Source organism: Pyrgilauda ruficollis, unplaced genomic scaffold (genome assembly GCF_017590135.1).
Source record: "Pyrgilauda ruficollis isolate IOZ18807 unplaced genomic scaffold, ASM1759013v1 scaffold18, whole genome shotgun sequence".
Lineage (NCBI taxonomy): Eukaryota > Metazoa > Chordata > Aves > Passeriformes > Passeridae > Pyrgilauda > Pyrgilauda ruficollis.
Window position 1 is genome coordinate 5,095,588 of NW_024516984.1, and position 20,245 is coordinate 5,115,832.

At 40.4% G+C, this 20,245-nt stretch overlaps 1 protein-coding gene across 1 annotated transcript; it reads right to left on the minus strand.

Moving 5' to 3' along the window:
• Positions 1-7,985: 7,985 nt before the first annotated feature.
• Positions 7,986-13,376, minus strand: FABP5 (fatty acid binding protein 5). The gene is made up of 4 exons (XM_041464378.1): positions 13,082-13,376; positions 10,113-10,285; positions 9,038-9,142; positions 7,986-8,904 (listed from the first exon to the last, which is right to left on the minus strand). The coding sequence occupies exons 1-4, from the start codon at positions 13,155-13,157 to the stop codon at positions 8,854-8,856; spliced, it is 405 nt and encodes a 134-aa protein (XP_041320312.1). The 5' UTR covers positions 13,158-13,376; the 3' UTR covers positions 7,986-8,853.
• Positions 13,377-20,245: the final 6,869 nt, after the last annotated feature.

Here is a 20,245-nt window from a genome sequence, read left to right on the forward strand (position 1 = left end):
ATAAGTGGAATAGTAATGAAGAACAGTGTTCTTCCTTGCAACCTCAAAGTCTTGTAAAAGAAAAGGAAAACAGGGTAGGGTAAGGTAGGGTAGGGTAGGGTAGGGTGGGAAGGAAGGAAGGAAGGAAGGAAGGAAGGAAGGAAGGAAGGAAGGAAGGAAGGAAGGAAGGAAGGAAGGAAAAAAGATCAAACTATTGAAAAGCGTACAAGAAACTAGGAGACTGTTAACTTCAGAGTAATTCCATAAAAAATAAAATTATTAATTTGGCTTCAGTAGAATAAAACTTCATTTACACAATTATACTTGAGCTTGAACTTATACTTGAGTAGAACATTAAATACTCATAAAGAATCCTTTGAAAATTCTTCTTTTACAACATGGGAATATTGACTACTAAAGACCTATAAAAAATGAAAGTTGAATTAATGTCACTAAATCCATCTTGTTACAGAACAAAAATAAGCAAAAGCCTTTTAAACCTCCTTATATAAATATAAGCAAAATCAGTAAAATGTTCAAACTTACCTTTTGAAGAGTCCTTTCACCATGAAAAATGCTCGAGCTAGCCTCACCAAAGGACAAAAAGGGGACAGAAGATATGCCATGGCTGCTTACCAGCCCTTCACAATTTTTCCTTTTTGCATAAATAAAACCTTCGAACAGTAAATGTTATTTTACTTCTGGGGGTCAGTGAATACTTTGGCATCTGCATCTGAAGGAGAACTCTATGGCTGGCCAAATGACACTGGTCATTAGAAAAACCAATCACTTCTAAGGCCCACCAGAATTCTCAAGAGACACAGTTTTATTTGATAGAAAGGCAAAGTTATAAAAACAGAGGCTATGCTGCTCTGCCCTACAAGAAGTGTACCTGTAAAATGCACCTCTGAAGTGCACATCACATGAGAAAACTTGCACTGGTTCTTCTTGGCTTCAATATTAAGAGTAATTGTGTTAACAAAATCATACTTTTATTCATACAAGTTATTATTATTCTCAAATAATATCTGAAATTGCATCAAATTACCTCCAAGTGTATGTTTCAAAGAACAATTTCAGTCATAAGAGATATCTCATATAGCACAATTTTGCTGGTAATGAGACCTATACACTAAATAAATCTGGCTTTTCCAAATCCATTGGATTCACAGTAATAACATATACCATAATGTTTTCCTTTTTCTCCTTAATGTATCTGCATGCAAATTACCATGCAAAGCAAGTTGCTCTGCTTATTAAATAACTGACATTTTATTATGTCAAGTTAATTTCAAGACTTGCAAAGATAACTGCCCATTGTATAAGGTAGTCAAAAATTAATTACAGCCTTCTTTTCCATGATGTGAAGTAACTGTACAGACATGATATTCTACAACATATTTTATTGGTGTTTTCTTCAAAAGACGTCCCAACAAGCATTAAATTAAAGAAAAAAAAAAAGTCAATCAACGTTAACAGTGAAATGTTAACTGAATATTCTGATGTAACTACATAGTCTTCCTACTAAAATATGTTGATACTATTGAAGGCAAGTAAGGGAAATATTTTCTCAATAATAATGTAATTAAATAAGAGAATTTTCCTTCTCCACATGCCAATCTTTATTCCAAGAATAAGACAGTGAGAGCATAATAAAACCATACCAGCAGCAGTGATGTCTACTTTCTGCTCTAAATATTAGGTTCATCAAAATAAATAAATGAATATATGAATTTATCAAACTTTATGTTCCACTCAAATTGTGTTCCCAGTGAACTCTATTCCCATCATAAGTATTACAAACATCAAGAAGGAAATTTTTATAATTTAAAGAGTCAGTAATGTTTCTTAAAATTAATTATTCAGTCTTGATTTCTGATATTAGTTTTCAGTTACTAACCTAATCCAATCATACTGCAGTAATGCAAGGCTTTCCATTGATATCAAAGGCTGTTACTTCACAAGATGCTCTCAGTGCCTCTATAACAAATGCACTTAGCTCTTGATTTTAGCAGGAATCCAGCCCAGAAATCCTAATCAGTAGGATTCAGCCTCAAAGCAGAAGATAAATGTCTAGTAAAATCTATAGAAGAAATCATGGAAGAGTGCAAAGCATCTCCTGAAATTTAAAGACATGAGTACAACATGACCAGAGAAATCTCACTGAATAGAGAAAAAAATTGATTTTACCTCTAAGAAAACAGTCAATTACAGTGGAATAAAGACACAGCTGACCAAAAGGATTGTCAGCTGGAGGAAAGGGAAATTCCAGTACATGTCTGGACAACCTCTACACAGACAGTAGTTTTAACCACAAGGAGGGATATCTAGCTATATCCAAATAAGTCACTATCTACATGAATTAGAGCTATGGGTGATGACCTGAGTTTTCACAGCTTTATCTAAGATGTTTTAAACATTCCTAAAGGTTTGGTACACTTCATTTTCCAAGAATATGTAATTTTTCATATTTGTGTTTTCTGTAACAGAAAAATCTCAGGGGAGACCTTTCTTCACAGACTTACTATTTTGGTCATATTATATCAAAGTATATTTAATTTGAATTTTTCCTTCCTTCTCCTCTGCAGACCTATGACTATGTTTTAAACATTGATCACAGGGTAAGGATATAATCTAGTAACTTCCCAAAGTAAAGTATATTTGACAGATATTACTAACTGGGAGCAGATCTAAACATGATGGAAAAATCTCAGAACCCTGCAAATTAAGATAACAACAAGGCAGAAATCAAAAATTAAGCTGTAAACTTTTGCATTCCAACTTGAAACTCAAGTTCCAGTTCCATCTGGATATGATGAAATTTGTCCAGGTCCGTGGAGCTTTAGCTGATAGATTAATAAAGGAAACAGATCTTTTCAGATGAAGTTGTTTACTTCATTTGATTATCACAAGTTTCATTCAGAAATTAGTAGCACTGTCAGTATTTTAAAAAAATAAATTCAGCAGAGATTGGCTTTTTGGGTAAACGCATATCTATTTACTTTCTTAGGTCAGGACTGTACTGATTAAATACTGCAGAAAATTCTGCTTGAAACCACTTCAGCACAAGCATAAGAACAAAGAGCATGTGGAAACAATTAAATCTCTGGCTAATATTGCTTAGACATTTAGTGCTTCAAAATCAGACTTTCAAGATGGCTGCCACAGATAACATTGCATGTAGTCGGAGTGGAAAGTTGTGCACTTAGTTTTTGTCATTCTCTTGGTGCTGAAAAACAGAGCGAAGAAAACAAGCTTAAAAAAATAAAAAAGGGGGAGACTGGACAAGATACACATAATTCTTATCTTTCTTAAAGCCTGTTGCAGTTTACCACAACAGCTGGATGTTCAGAACCAGAGTCTGAGTGACGTGTTAATCTTTTTTTAAAATAGGAAAAAAGAATATCCTTTATGAAGAAAGTGGGCATACAGAAGGATAATGCTTAGGCTCAGATAAGCATGGACTGTGTTGTGCTAACAACAGGGGGAAGGAGAAGTGAGGAAGTTAAGGCACTGAGGCTCTGTGATGTCTGCTCTATTCAACTGGCTTCCTTTGCTCTGTCACAGTTTCAGAGAAGCAGCCAGCAGTTAAGCTAGCCCTTTACAGTAGGACCATCTTCCATGCCCTGGGCAATAAGAATACAGTTATTCAAATACCTCCAGCAGAGAAATGCACCTTGAATTTTCATTCTGCATCTAACCAACAGAAAAATATAAACGTCAAAGAATAGAAACGTCTCATTTTCTGAATTTTATTTATATAACTCTGGACAAAGCAAGGCAGTTTAGGAGAATGAGATGAGACAATAGAAAGCACTCAGAGCAAATTCCAGTATCAGACACTGCTTTACACAGTTTGACAGTATTAATATTTTGCCTTAATTACACTACACAATAAAATAGGAATACCTCCTACTGGTATACTCTACTGCTACCAATAGAATTAAATTGCCATAACAAGGTCTGGTCATAATTTCTAGAGTGAAGAGTCAGTCCAATTTGCCTTCAGCTCAACTTAGCACTTACCCAAGGAGCCTTTGTACTCTAGGAGTTTCCAGAAACCCCCTGTCATGGACTCTCTGATCTCAGTTCAAGGTTTTCCTGGAGGTCAAGCCATGCAGGCTATCCTACCCTGTATGCTTTTGAATTTGCTGATCACCACACAGAACTTGATCACAGAACCCCAGAAGACCATGCCACAGAAATCAAGCCACAGAACACGAATGCCCCTGGGGTATGCAGCAGCAACTTACTGCTTTCTCAGCTTTAAAATTGCACTCAGTCCCTCAATTTTCTGGTCGACACTTGCACTGCACAATGAGCTCACCCTCAGGTAACACCTTTTCTGAAGGTAGACTCAATGACTCCAAGCAGGAATTCCCAAGGGAAGAAGATGCTCTGCCTGGAGGAGCAAAAAGTCCAGTCCTAGATAAGTGGTATGCATGGTCCTCAAACTTTGATATTTGTCTTCTGGTATTTAATCTCAGAGTGCACGTCTGTGATTAATGACAAACATTATTTATTTTAAAGTATCAACAATACTAACTGAGATTCGGCAGATTTTTGTAGGACATTATTTGAAATTGGTTCTAGGCTGCATGTATTGCAGAAACTTTACATTTCTTCTGAAACTATAATGAACTTCACATGTAAATATCTTCAGAGTATAATTAGGACCACCTGGGAGAGGGAATTGATTTTGAAAACATTTTTGCTGGAAAGGAAACCAAATTCACTCTTGGGAGCAGGGTCTCTCATAGTGTTTCCTTTTCCTCTGAAATAATAGTATGAAGTAAAACCATTCTGGGAAGTGTCAACAAAAACTTAATTTGATGTACAAGGGCTGAAAAGCCAAAGCTGGAAGAACCATGGGACAAAAATGTGTTTACACAGATGCTGGATTTTCTCCAAAACCTAAGAAAATAGTGCTAAATCCTCTCAGGGCTGAACAATGGGACTGAAATTAGGCATCAAAGAATAATTAATATATGTTAACTTGTTCCCACCCACTCTCACACTGCCTTTTTTTCCCCTACGATCACAAATAATCAACACAGTGCAAAGGTTTCTAATCCATTCATTGTGTCAGCACATACTCAGGCAGGGAAGGAATCACCTACAAAGGTCTGAGTGGAACTGGTCTACATTACTGCTTTTATTTTTGTTAAACTGTTTTATGTAGAATATAAACAACATGGCAGTTCCTTTATAGAAATTAGTTTTAAGAATGAATTTTTTGTGTAAAATCAGAAGATATCTGAGCTGGACACTTATCCTCTGATAACCAGCTCAGGCACAGACTGACACCCGAGGCTGAGCTGAAATGGGGCTTCTGGGCAGAGACTCAGGTCTCTCTTAGGACCCTGAGAAATATTTACAGGGCACTAATTTTCAGCACTTGACCTTAATAAGAGTTACTTTGAATGGATGCTTCATGAAGCAACAGAATTCATAGGACATAATATTATGTAGAAGTAGATAAGGTGGTTTATGCAATACTAGATTATTAAGTCTTAACCTGAAAAAAAAAAATAGTGCCTATTCAATGATTAATTTGCTTTTCAGATCTTTGAGCCTCAGTTAATACAGCCCAAGTGTCCAATGGCAGAGCAAAACTGTCTTCCTACTCTTGATCTTCACACCTGAAGAAATAAGCACTCTTTTTTTTCTGGACAGCTGACAGCTATCAGTTGAACCATATTCTCAGAAAACTGAGATGTTTCCTACCATGGACTTTGTTTATGAAAAACCTTTGGATGGCATGTGTGAGGTAGGAAGGGGAGAGGAAGAGGAAAAGCCGGTGTTAATTGCAGAGATTGCAGGCAGAGTAGGATAACAATTCTGAAATAAATCATAATACCAAACCATAACAGGAAAATCCTTAATAGTCTGAGCATTATACAGAGCCAGCACACACTCCACAGAGCACAGTGCCACTTCATTAGTGTTCCTGGAAAGCTCAAACAAGAGACTTCCCTAATGTGGTGGAATATCAGATCTAAATTACTCAACAAGTTCATTTTCTACTCCTTTATCCCACTTCACTTCCAAAAATACTCCACCTACCCACCCACTCACTGACAAACAAATCAACAGCAGCCTCTTCCTTGTAAACAGCAGAACCACAACAATTTGAGAAGACAGTGAGATTTAAAGATATAAATTGGACACTGCTTGTGACTTTAAATGAATGTTTTGGACATGGAAACTGCTTCTCTTTGAGCAAGTTCTACTTGCAGCTTTGTTTGCTAAACATGATTCTTTCATCCCTCCAATGTATTTAAAAAAACATGCACTAAAATGTCACAACAAAACTTGTCTCCTCATTTATTTCTTTAGCATTATAAAGCAGTCCGGGCTGGATAATGCACAACTTCTTATTTTTCAGTTCTACTCAGAAGTCTTATTTTCTGCCTTCGTATGTGATACAGTGGACTACAGTTATTCAAATGTCAGGACAATTGGTTATTTTGCACTGATGGGAATATTGTGTATATAAACTCACGAAGCATGAAGCTTTTTTCTAGTATAATAAATAATAGGAGGAAACTGGAAATTAAATATATTTTCAAGTCCTGAGCATTATAAATCTTGGCTTGCAGTACTATAGACAATCATCATTTTTAGTGTATGGTCTAATCTAACACAAACAGGCTGTATATATGGTAGTTCTGGGTTACAGTACACTTACATTGAAGTTGCTGGCAACTGAGGCTGGAGCTAACATCAAAATAAAGCAAATAAATATATGAGGCTAAGTAGCTCTGGAGAATTAGCTCTGAAGAATTCCAGTTTCCTTTTGATCTGCCTCTTACCATTGGTCAGCTTCTGTGCTTAAGATAATTTGTCTGCCAAGAGCTCTTGTAATGTTTTACTTCCATTTAATGTCAAAGTGTTACTTCTATGTGCAGTCTTTCCATCATCAAGGTACTTTAATGGTCCATCTCCTTCATCAGGCCACCTATTTTCATGACATTTGTGGAAGAATTGTCAGCTTTGAGACCTCTAGCCTCTACTTCACATGTGGCTGAATTTGGAGAGCACAGATACACAGACTTTATAAGCCTTGTTTCCAAAGGAAATCACTGTAAAAAGACACTCTTCTGCCTTTTGTTTTACAAGAAGTGATCTCATTGTAATCAAAACGGATGTCCTAGAAAAGACATCGGACTGTTTTTCCATTCAAATGAAAGATAAACAATTAACACTACCCAGGATCAGGAGTAAACAAAGCAGGGCTAAGTGATAGACCAGTGACCTCACAGAAGGCTTAATGCCCAGCTGAGAGCAACAACACTGTCTCTCTAGGAAGGGAGGCAGATTTTCATACCATGCCTGATGCTATTTGGTGTATTTCTGATCTGAAATTTAGTAGGTCCCTTATCGGATTGGTTTGTTTTCCATGTTACTTGTGTGGGTAGATTCCTTCTATTTCTAAGGTCTGTGTAAGACTGCACCCTCTATCTTTAGGATTCATATTAAAATGAGGAAAAATACTACTAGAAAATAATGTGAAAAAGGACAACCCACAAAAAGGAATGACAGAAAGAAATTGAAAGAAATATTCTCCGGGGAGAAATGCTTTCAGATGACAGATGTAAAGGGGATGACATTGTAAGTAGTCATAAAATTATGAAAAAGATAAATGGTCCAAAATAATGTGAAAAGTCACTTTCCATGGCACAACATAGCAGATTTTTCTGTTTGAGTAAGCTCAGTAATACGATACATGCACTGAGCAGCTAAAATCTCAGAAGTAAAAATTGATTCTGCAATGACAGATGAAGAAAACAGGACCTGTGCAATTGCATGATCCCCAAGGCTCATGAGTTTATGGAAACTTTCCTGTCACCAAATGGTTTCACTTTTAGGACATGCTTGTCTGGTATCACAGAAATTCACCTAAACCTTTTTAATTTTTGTCTCATCTGACATCTCTTTGGCAGAAGAGTAGCACTATAGGCTCTGTTTCCCAACCAGTGTAAAAGTAACACTCAAGACACTGATATTTCTGATTATTTATTATGGCACTTCAAAGCATATATAGTCCATTGCTAGGTGTTTCAAACAAATAAAAAAAAAATGAGGCTTTAGGTTTTAGGCAGTATTTCAGCAATTTTTGTTAAGAATTTTTAGAATGTTACTAGATATGGAACAAGAGTTTTGCTAGGAGGAATCTTCATAAAATAAGGCTTCCATTCAAGAAAGTGTGTATGTGCTTGCTTAGATTTATCGTGTTCATTGGCTTACTGGTATATCCTGAGATTAATAAAACTGTGGGTATTATACAATGAGAAATTCTGTGGGTATTATATATTGAAAAAACTGTATTATATATTGAAATTAAGAAAACTGTGGGATTGAAACACAAAAACCCCAAACTAACCCTGAAAATCCATTCCTCTACTTAAACACCAATTTAGCTTATCTCATATTTATACCCACACAATTCTATTTATTTTGTAACATGGGAATTAGAAAAAAGATTCGAAGTTTGGGGTGTGGAGTTGTTCCAATTTCAAATTTTACTACCTTAGAAAGCAGGGATGTTTGTGATATATTGGCTTGTTTTGTGCTGAAGGCAGATTGTAGTAGAGCCTAAAACCAAAATTTTTTTTTTTTTTTTGTAAACCTCACTTAAAATTCCACTAGTAACAATGTTTCCACTTCATATATTCAACAATTTTATTTAATAGCCTAAGTTCAGAATAGTTACATAATAGTTACATCACGGCTTTTAAAAAGAATTGCACTCAGCTACTCAGTCCATTGAAATACTAGAAAACAGGGAAAAGGAAAACATGGAGTGAAAAGGAGCTCTGTCCACTGAACTGAGTTGTTTGCAGCAAGTTCCTACTGAACCTGAAGATGTCCTCATGCCTTCTGGTAGGTTCTAATACACTTGACACCATTCATGTCACACTCCTAGAAGATAAAGAGATGGATTTATTAATTTACCTCTCAATGCAGACCAACAGGGAGAAAAGACATGTTAGGAGTTACATTTCAGGCTACCAACCAGCAGCACTTTGAGACCAGAAAGTGGGACTGAACTCACCACCACCAACTGTCCATCCACGAGCTTCCTTGTTATTGTGGTCTTCTTGCCATCCCATTCCTGCTCTTGAATCAATGACCCATCATCTTTTAAGCTGACAAGAGTCTGAAAGAAGAACCTGACCATCAATATTTTCCCCATGACATTTGGGCAGCACGGAGGCTTTTCAACACTTTATTCCAAATGAAAGATTCCCACCCCAGCTCACCCAATAATAATTTTATCATTGACAACTATAATGCCAGAAATTATCTTAAACATTTTATCCACCCTCTTCTTACAGTAACTAACTCACTGCTCATTCACTCACTGCTCTGACACATTTCTGCGTCAGACAAACCTTTGACAGCATCCACAATTTCAATTAACAGGAGCAGAAGATGTTCTCTGTTCATTTCTTTGTTACATGGGCTTTGAGCTTTTGTGTAGCATTTATCTGATCATGCAATAATAGATGAACTGAAAGTGTGTGGCTGGAGGGAGGGGGGTGATAAACAGAGAGCACTCACAAGAGGAAATTACATATATCCTTTGCTTTTTCCCTCCTTTGGGATAAATATTCTCCCTTCTAGGTGCAAGGAGAAAGTCTTTGCCTTCTAAAACTGGAGTTTAGTGCCTGTAATTCACATGGTTACCTTGCTGTCTGTGATCCCACCCCACACTGAACCAGGCTCTCTTGTTATGCAAATAAGAGACAGAGCAGAAAGGTTAACCCTAGGGCTGAATTGCCTCTGATTAAACATCAATGGCATTTTTTTCCACAGGCTTCAAATGAAGTGGCATTTGGCTTTAACAGGGATTTAGAGGTCTGTTAGTTTTACTAAAAAAACGCTTCTGCTACAAAATGCAAACAGCAAAATACACAAGACTATTGATTCCAAAGAGGGAGCACTCTCCCTCTTTGGAATTTGCTTAATCCATGTTAAAAAAATATTTCAATGAGACTTACAGAGACAACTGCTCATTGAATAAAGCACTGTTAGTGTGGATGTCAAAACTGATTTTAAAATAGCACCTCCCTCTGTAAAACACCCAAAGAATTGCCTTTTTTCAACAGAAAGTCTAGTATACTGACCTGAGTTTTCCTGCCATCTAATGTATTTTCCTCAAATTTCTCACCAAGCTTGAAGCTGAACTGTGAAGTTTTGAAGGTGCTTTCTGTTTTCATGGTGATTGTGTCCCCATCCTGAATAATGTAAACGTCTGGTTTGGCCATGCTTCCCATTTTCCTCATAGCCATACCCACACCTGCAAGGCGAGAGGCACAGAGTGTCACAAAGTCAGTTAAACCCTCAGGCTTAGGGCCACACAAGAATTCAAATACCTAATTCCCATTTAATTAGGCACTTAAGTACACTTGAGAATCAAAGCTCAAGAGCCACAAAGAAAGAGGATGTTTTAAATTTTCCACAGATGAGGAAGGAAAAAAGCTTATTTAGAGAGTTACTCTTTTGTTTCCTCAGAGAGCTAAAGTTAAATTTATTTTGCCCTCTAGAGGATTTCTAGATATCCCAAAACTCAGCACCGATTTTTTTTTTCAAACAGAAATAAATAGCAAAAAGGAAAACAAATACAAAAGCTTAAACTAAACTAAAATTATTCTCTTCAAATTCTGAGCAATTTAAAAAGTCTACAAATTATTTTTATTGACAGATTAATCCACTTTATTCAAACTTACTCAATAAATACCCTTCCATTAATTTGTACACCATTGCAAACATGCCATTTTTAATTAAATTTCATATTTTACATCCTATTTACAAAGTATGGAGTTGTGAATTAGAAAATCATTATCATAAAAAATAGTGCTTACACACGCATTCAAAAGACAGAGAAATGGAGAAATGAGCAATTTGCAAATGGCTGAAAACTCATGATCTGGAGACAGCAGCCCTCAAAACTCCTCAGACACACCCTGCTTCAGCTGCTGCTTCCACTGTTTGGCTTGAATCTTTTTGATCTGAAGGATGAAAACACAAATAAGAGGGCAGCAAGCAACAAACGTGAATCCATCAAACTGGTAAGTGCATATCTGAACCATGAATTGATATGCAAATGGGGCAGAAAGTACCACCAAGTCAGTGAGTGCCTGGGTTCTGCAACTGGAATAGTTTAAAAATGTTGTCAAGTATCAGCACAGCACTCCCCTGGTATGTGGAGGTAAGGCTTGAGTCCTTGAGAGGGAAATAAAGTACTTTCCAGACACTGCTTCTCCAGACTCAAATGAGATTCCACAATTGAGCCTTAAGCTTGAGTTCACAGAGAAAAAACAGTTGTTCTCAGTCCAGCTTTTCTGATCAGAACTGGAAATTATTGCCACAGTAACCTCCACACACATTCTGTTGCTGTAGTCCAGGCCAGAGTACTCAGGGAGTTATTTGATCAGCTACAGCTCGGGAGCCAACTAAACAGAGATGAACTGCATGTCTTCCATATGACAAGAAGTGAAATTCCGACTTCTTTGTCCTCAAATGTTCTTTTGCACAGAATGAGCAGAATCTGCGTGGTCTCATTTATGGTGCATCAGTAGGATCAAAGGCAGAGAGTTTCACAAGTAGCCAGCAAGCGTGAAATCCAGTAAATGACTGGCTCCTAAAATATGACTTGTTCTAAATTTAATTGCCCAAATTGTAAATGTAAAATGGAAAAGTGACTGGGTTTATGATTTCAATCTAAAACCAAACAACAGTCTGGTTCTGCCTACACATGGGAGGTGCTCTGCAGTTACAGCACCTAATTTCTACTTTGAAGTTGCAACTTGGCACACGCCTAGGTCTGGCCATTGGACATCAAGGCACCAAGGCGTCCTAATCCATGGCTCACCCAAGATGAGCTTTAAATTCTTGAATTTCCTCCAAAGTCTCCCACAGAGTTCAGTCCAAAAGGCTTTCTCATATCATACCTATCACATACTGACAGGCCTCCCAAAATGTAATTACAGCCACCACTGTCTGCAGAGCATAAATGCAGTGATGCTTTTTGTATTTTACATGAAGAACGCAAGACCTAAATTTCTTCTTCTCCTCCCTCTAAGGATAAGCCTACATCTTCTGCCTCTTGAGAAAATATCACAGCTTTCATCTGTGAATAAATTGCAGAAAATAATAGCTCCGGGGCCATATAGACACTGCTAGGTATCTATCACCTGTCAGCCAGGATGCTCACAGGAAAGTGGCAAATCAGATCTTGCAGATGAGGCTCCTGGTCTATTAGGTGTGTTCATCCGGTGACTTCATGTTACAAAATGTAGGGCAGCCTGGACGCAGGGATAACAAGCCAGGACCATCTCCCTGAGATAAAGGTGTGACTACCCACAGAAGAAAGCAGGCAAACAGCCTCCGGCAGGGCAGCCGGCTGCCGGTTACCCACAGGCAGCTGATCCAGTTTGTCTTTCTCGGGAGGAGACGCCCAAGGTGACTCGGCGGGAGGCAGCCCCGGCTCAGCAGGTCTGTGTGCGGCCGCTCGGGCGGGCTGACCCGGCGCTGCCGTGCGGCACCCGCCCCGCTCGGGGCCGGGGCAGCCCGAGCCCCCGCAGCCCCCGCCCCGGGCATTAGCGGTAAGGGAGGGGCGAGCCGGCCTAATCGCAGCCGGGCTGCCGGCACCAGCTGGTAATCCCGGCTGCTGCGGAGGGCGCAGGGCTGTGCGGCGGGAAGGTGCCTGCCGGTGCCGGCACCTGCCTCACAGCAATTACGATGCAAAAAGGGTCGCTGACATCTTTAGGACGCGGAGCCAGAGGAGGCAGCAACCCCGCCACGAACCAACCAAGGCAGCAACCCTGCTGCCGGCCAGCGCTCCGTTCCCGGAGCCGAGAGGGCGCGGAGCCCCCGGCGCTGCATCCCGGAGAATCCCGGCGTCACCCCCGCAGCCGCCGCCCACCCGCGGCTCTCGGCCGGGCTGCATCCCACCCTCGGGCCCGGCTCCGGGACCACGTTCTCCGCGGACCTTGGACAGAGCCTCGCCGGCCGGCAGCGACAGCGCATCCCTGGGGCGGCATCCCGGCATCCATCCCTCCCTCTCGGGGGCGGGGAGCCGCCGGCTTCTTACCCAGCTCCTTCATGTACTCCTCGAAGCCCTCGCTGGAGACGAGGCACCATTTACCCAAAAACGCGTCGATGGCCATGGCGGCGGCACTGGAGCTGATGGCGTCCCCGTAGAAACGTGAAGGCAGAAGGACGGGCTGCAGCGCGGCCGCGGCCGCCTTTATAGCCGGGCCGGCAACATGTGCTGCCGGGAAGAGCCAATGGGGCTCCCGCCGCGCCCCGGCCCCTTCCCCGCCGAGCCCCCGCCCGGCGAGTCCCGCCCGCGGCGGCGGCAAGAGCGGGCACGCCGCGGCACTGCCCGCCCTCCGCCCGCACACACGCTCACGCACACAGACAGACAGACACAGACACACCGACACACAGACACACACACAGGCAGGCACACTCACATGCACATGCACAAATAGACACGAACACAGAGAAAACGAACACTCACACTCTTACACACACGGACTCCCAACCCCTCTTTGCACCCCAGCTCGGGAACGCCCTGGAACGGTGGGACACTGCCAGAGCTGTCCCGCCGAGGGATGCTGTGGCCTCAACGCTCCTTCGAGCACAAACTCCATCCGGCGTGGTGAAAGAGTCCAGCGTGCTGACTGCCGGTACCCATGCGCTCCTAGCTGGACTCTGAATGCTAAATTATACTGTTTATTACACGGCATGTTTTTTTTGAAGGCTGAGTCAAAAAAAAAAAAAAATCATCATATTGCACAGAGACAGAGCAATAAGGCATCAGCATCCCAAAGCAGTTTATTGGGTTTGATTGCCAGCCTTCCCAACAACTCCCCATCTCCCACTGGTACATCATATATTATTGAACTACAGCAATCCATAGTTACTGTGACCCAGGAACAGACCTTCTACATACACACAGTGGTCAGTTCAGCAAACAAAATCAATGAAAATACAGAATTATTGTGGGTGCTTGCAGTACTCAGGAAAAATCAAACCTGAATGCAACCTCATGCCTTAGCATTGGAAAAAAATGGAGATATGATATCTTGTTTTTAGTCCATCCTGAACTACAATTCCTACTTCTTAAAGGAAAATGCTGCAGCTGCCGCTATTGTACACTGGCACAGAAGTGGCATTATAAAATATACTCTCTCAACAGGCCCTGTGAGGTTTTGACCAATCTTTTGTCAAATTCCCTCAGGAAAGTGATTTACTGTCATAATCTGTGAGGAAGCTGCTACTATTAAGTCTCAAAAAAAAAAAAAAAAAATCTGATTCCAATGTACCCCCAAAATTTGTTTCCAACATCAGGGTTATGCCAATCTCTGCCTCTTTTGGCCTTGTATTCACACTGGATGATGTGTATCACACAGCTACTTTCTCCTGTCTGGAAAAAGAGAAATGTGAAGATACATCTGGTATCTCAAGGTTTTTTTTATGGAATAACAGTTACTACACTTCTCTGCCAGTACTTTCGTGAAGGAGTTTGAGATGAAGGTATCAAAACCAGAGGAGACAGCAAGGCAGATTCTGTGCTGGTTTCAGCATTTCCCAATATGAGAAAGTGCCATAAAGCCAAAAGTTTTGCAGCAAAGAGGACCTTTTCCTTTACGCTTTTTTTGTGATACAACTTCACAGAGCAGCTAGAAGTTTCAAGACTTTGTAGAAAATCAAATTTGTCATACACAAAATAATCAGATAATGTTTGAACTGATATTAAAAAAAAATTCCTCTAACTAGCCTTCTCTACAGAGCTGTCCTTAATTACTTTCTGCTTCTCTGACTATATGCTTGCTTTTAATATGCAAACAACATTATAGCCTCTGCTCATAAGACAGCAAGTCACATTGCTTTTTTTGTGTTATTAAGTAGGTATATTGAAACACAAGACTTTCAACATTCTTCCACTTTTTTTTTTCTTTAATTTAATTTTGTGTGTGTCTTGTGTAAGAGATTTCAGAGTAGTTGTTAAATTAGGCTGATGTTTACTGACTAATTCATGATAGTTGAATCAACATGCTGTCCATGCTGCAGTTCTCTGGTTGCTTACAGAAAGGATAAATGAAAAGCCATTAGATTAGGGATCAAACAGAATCATCCTTCAGGAATTAGGAAGTCTTCAGTCTTGTAAAGCGGGGACAATTTCTAGAAATAGAAATCTTGGCTTTACTCCATGTGCACTAGCAAATAATTTTGGATCCACATTTCTGCAGTGCTGCCTGCAGATGGCTTATGATATGCAAATGGTAGTCAGGTATAAGTGCTGATAATGCAGCAGATGTAAAATCCACTATTTCCATCTAGTGGTGAGACAGTATTCCTGGATCTGAAGTACCTGAAGATCCAGTTACCCACCTGTGCTCAACACTGCTACTGTTTTGAATCCTCCCGCAAGTCATTTGGTCTGATTTATTCTCCTCACAAATTTTTCAGGTCTAGGCATGTAAGTTCATACAAGACACAAGAAGAAAAGATACTCTTATCTCTCTTTTCAGAAATGCAGATTGTTAGTATACAGTGAAAAAATCTCACTCAATTCTTACAAAGTTCTAAGGTTTTGCAAATTAATCAATCCAGTGATATGGATTACTGGCTGAGATGTATCAATGCCACATCTCAAAACTTCTTTGAAACAGAATAATGTTGAAACTGTCCATGTAGCAAATAAAGTATCTATAGGGGCCAGAGATGTATTCTTCTGGGTAAGGTACAAGTGGCCTGGGCTACAAAATATACATTGTTTCTTAACTCAGCAGTACAATATATATTTTCCAAATACGGCTCCTACTTTGGGAGGCAAACTAAAATGTTCAGATATCCAGAGGTGCTTGAGCCACAGGGATTCAATCCTGTAAATCTCAATTCCTGCCTGATTTGAGGCTGACATCATAAACAAACCTTTTGTGTTTGTGTAGTCTCCTCTTTAGATATATGAAAAGAGAAGCAGCAAATACATGCTACCCTATGGACAGTGTTGAATACCTATGCCACATATTATTGTTTCAGTGCAGACAGAATACATTCTCTGAAGTTTTGCTCATTTTCACAATGAGCTATATATTGTCCAAGAAAAGGAGAATCAAATTTGCAATGAGAAGTGTAAATTTTTCTGAGGAACAGAGCTGCACGGCAAGCACGTAGCCACATTTAGGAGCAACCACCACCTTGGCAGCTTGAGCCTAACCAGGGTGAATGCTTTCCTGAGGTAGTCAAACCCTTGCACCTTGTAGGATGGGAGGGTATTGCAGCTCTTCATTAACAAGTGCAAGGCAATGTGCACAGAGACCTTCATTCTTCTCCTTCGGGCAGGTGCACGTCGTGCAGTGATGCTTCATCCAACATGGGAGCTGTGGCCAGCAGCGTTTGAGGTTTCTCTTCACGTAGCCATAGATTCACTTCCTGCATGCAAGCTAAGCCATATTTTGTCTTTTGGAGTCACAATACCTGCTGCTTGGGCAGGCACAGCACCACCTCCTCGTCTGCAACATGTCACTAATCAGGTTCCTTAGGAGGTGTAACTTTTTCCCTAAACCTTTACTCATTAAACTGCCCATATGTTTAACTTGGAGGGAACCCAATCTGATAGAGCTGTGCTCTGCTGTGTAAGGGAGGATCTCGCTTTCCTTCTAGTATACAGACATATTGTGTATACAGGCCACCTTTTCTAAGTGGTAGTCTTCTTTTAGATAAGATAACCTCTTGAGAAAGCCTTAAAAAAATGGTCAGGAAAACTGGACATCACTGCCAAAATTTTACTCTTTGGCTTATCCCTAGCTGTCGAAAAAAGGTAAAGCAGTCTATGAATAATAGCTACTCACCCTCAAGGCATGGATGGGGAAAATTGCATAGGTAGCAGAGTTTTGTTTCTGTTTCCTTGTTGTACAAGTGTGGTTTTCCCTTCCCAGCCATGTCATCACCAGGCAGGCATGATGAAACACGTGCTACTGTTGCCTAGCTGGCCTAAGGAAGCTTTGCCACTCAATATATGTTTGCTTGGGCAATACTAGGCCAGGGATTATGAAGCAACAACACACGAACTTGCAAGTTTTCCTTTGTATGTCAATATGCACAAGATCTCCCATATCAGCATTTCATTACCTCTGAGCTAGAAGAGCTGGGCATAGCTTTGTTTTATCAATGACTCTGTGCAATACAACTGGTTTAGAGTCAAAACAAAGGCATATTGCTTTGGAGCATGGAGACCCCTGGGTCATGGGTCCAAAGAATCCTTGCTGTGGATCTGGAGACTGCTGCATCTGCCCTGGTAGGCAGCAGCCGGGGTGGACAGGCTCACGTGTGCCGGCGCCGCGGTGCTGCTCACGCCACAGAGCATTACTGCATTACTATAATGCAATTAGCGCGCTGGCAGCCTGAGCCCAGCTCCTGCACGTTGTCAGCAGCACGTTCAAAGCAAGGTTAAAGGGAAATGCTTCTAGGGCAAAGTTTACTGTGGCAATGGTGTCACAGCTCACCGATTGAAGCCTGCCTCAGTGATGAGAGAGAAAGCTCCAGAAGCCTGCAGGGACTTGGAAGAGGACTTCAGGACTCATTTTCCTCATTCCCAACAAAAAATTATTGGATGTCAGATCCAGCCCAGGTCACAGTGACTGCAGATATGTGAGCTGGTACCTAACTTCAGAAGCTTTGAAAAGTCGTTTTTATTTAGCAGCAGTATCTACCGTGAACAGCAAACATCCACATATAAAAATAAAAAGCATTTTTATTTATCTTCAGAATTTTATAATCAGCATAGTCATTACAATGCTAAAAAATATATTAGGGTGACTACAAATCTTCCATAGTTGTAGTTTTAGCACTGAAAAAGCCTTTGATCCATGTAAAACAAAAGCTCATTAGCAAGGAATACCTGCTCACAGAAGAGACTTTCAGAACGCAAATACTCTGGCATGGCTTTTAGAAACATCAGATGTACAAAAAAAATCATCCCAAATTATGTCTCTGTAAATAAAGACAAATAAAACTTCAACTTTGTCCTTTCTGTGCAGTCTGGAACAATAAGGACATAAGGGAAAAGACACAGAATGTCAAAATTATTTGGAATAGGTAATGACAAAACAAATATTTTTACCAATGATAAATAATTAGATTATGAAATTTGGAATCAATAAAGTACAGATGTACCCACTGGATTTTAAAAGGGTATATAAAGCTTTAGCTTTTTTCCTTGATTGCATATTATAAGTAGAGTTCCATTACTGAGGATATTGATCAAGCACTGTGAAGGGAATCAGGAAAAAAACAATGTTTCATTTATAGTTATAACCATACTTCTCATTCTCAGGATGTCACAAAGGAGAGCATCATAGTACAGAAATTTGAAGGGTAGAGCCTGACACTCACACTCTGCAGAGGAAGCGTTTTCTCATTGTGATGTGGATACCAACACCTTTCCCAGGAAAGCTGGAGAGGGGCTGCAATTGCTCCTCTTCCTGTTGGCCAAAATCATGTAATAGGGTGCTAGGAATATGTGTAGGCTGTCTACCTGGCCAGGACTCCCAAAGGACTTCATCCTGGGATGAAAAGGGCTTAGGTGTAAAACGCCTGAGGCACAGTTGATGGGGGGTCCTTTCCACCAAACAGCACAAGCCTTCTTACACCTGCACACAGCAGGAAGAGAGAGGCTCTCTGGGCTGCTGCTCAATGTAAAAAAGCTTCCAGTTCTGACTCACTTTTCAAGACCTGCTTTTTCATGGACTGTAGAAGAACATTGGGGGAAAACCCTTTGGAAGCTAAAGCTAATTTTTACTATTAACACATTCCCACTGCCAACATGCTAGGTTTGCAAAGAGGGTTGACTAAATGACTTGTGTTCAAAAGTCTTCTAAGAAAATTCTTGCCTCTGGCATCTCCAGCTACCATGCAGGACAAGCAGGTATTTTCCAGCTTGCTCTTCTAGACTTGAAAAGTCTCATGCTATTTTGGTTTACATCCCTGATTCCATCTCAAGATTTGATTTAGATATTTACATTTTACCAGAGAAAATCTGTAAGGAAGTAGGAAATTACACTGCAGTTCTCTGATTTGTTCCTATGCTTCTGCCAAAAGTTTTTGGAACTGACTGCCACCTTTTCTTTCATGTGTAATTTAACTTGATACCAAACTAGCTGTTTGAAGGAAAGAAGTCATCACCTGATCCTTAAACTTCTCATTCCCAGCAAATGCTCTGAAATTCATTTGAGCTGTGGATTTTGAAGTTAAGTTCTATAAATCTTCATCTATAAAAAGATACTTTAAAAACTCCATGAAAATATTTATTGTTTATTTTATTCATGCAAGTGACTTGAACCATTCAGATTCCCCAGCAGTGAAAAGACAATTCCGTGCATCCATGCAAGAACTGTGTTAGAGAGGACAAATTTGCTGGCTTTGCATGCCAACCATGTCATTTTTACAGTAAGGTTGGTCTTTGACTCCTTGTTGAAAAAGGGTGGAGCATTCAAATGAAACAGAGTAGTGCCTGAGTAAGGAAGGAACCTGCTGCTTTGCCTCCTACCTGTCCTCTGAACTTCCTGCAGGGATTGCCAGTCTGAATTGTGAAAATCTGTCCGCTAAGGATATCTTTCCCAGGCTTTGCTCCTATTGACCAAGCATCCCCTTCACAAACATGTATGCTTTGCACGAAAACATGGCCCACTTTTCCAGCTATTTTGCCTTAAAAGAAATATTCATTCATATGGAAACAAGTCAAACTCACCTCTTCCAGTGAAGCACAATGCAAAGATCTCCTTTGATGTGCTATTAACCTCTGCCATTAACACTGCCAGTAGGTAGGAGACTGCTTTAACAGTCAAACAGAATCTCTAGGCTTGCCTTAACTCTGCTTTCAAGTACCACTTTGGAACTTCAGGAGTCATGATCAAAACAGGTCAGCAGCTCCTTTGTCTTGGCACCCCTAACATCTGTCCCTGGGCACATCCTTAGTTTTGTAAAATCCTGAGAAGACCAGCTGAATGTAAAGACCATTTTTTGTTAAGTTAATCAGAAGCCAAGTACCACCTCTAGCTGTTCATGCTGCTCCGTCCCAACAGTCATCAGCTTACAGAGCAAGGCTCTGTAGAGACCACGGAGCGGTACACCAGCAGCAGAGTACCTTGGCTGCTTGAAGCTACTGCATGCTCTTGACAAACAATAAAAGGGGCTCAGAAGAGTGACTCAGGCCTTCCAAGGGGAAAAGGGGAGCCTGGATGAG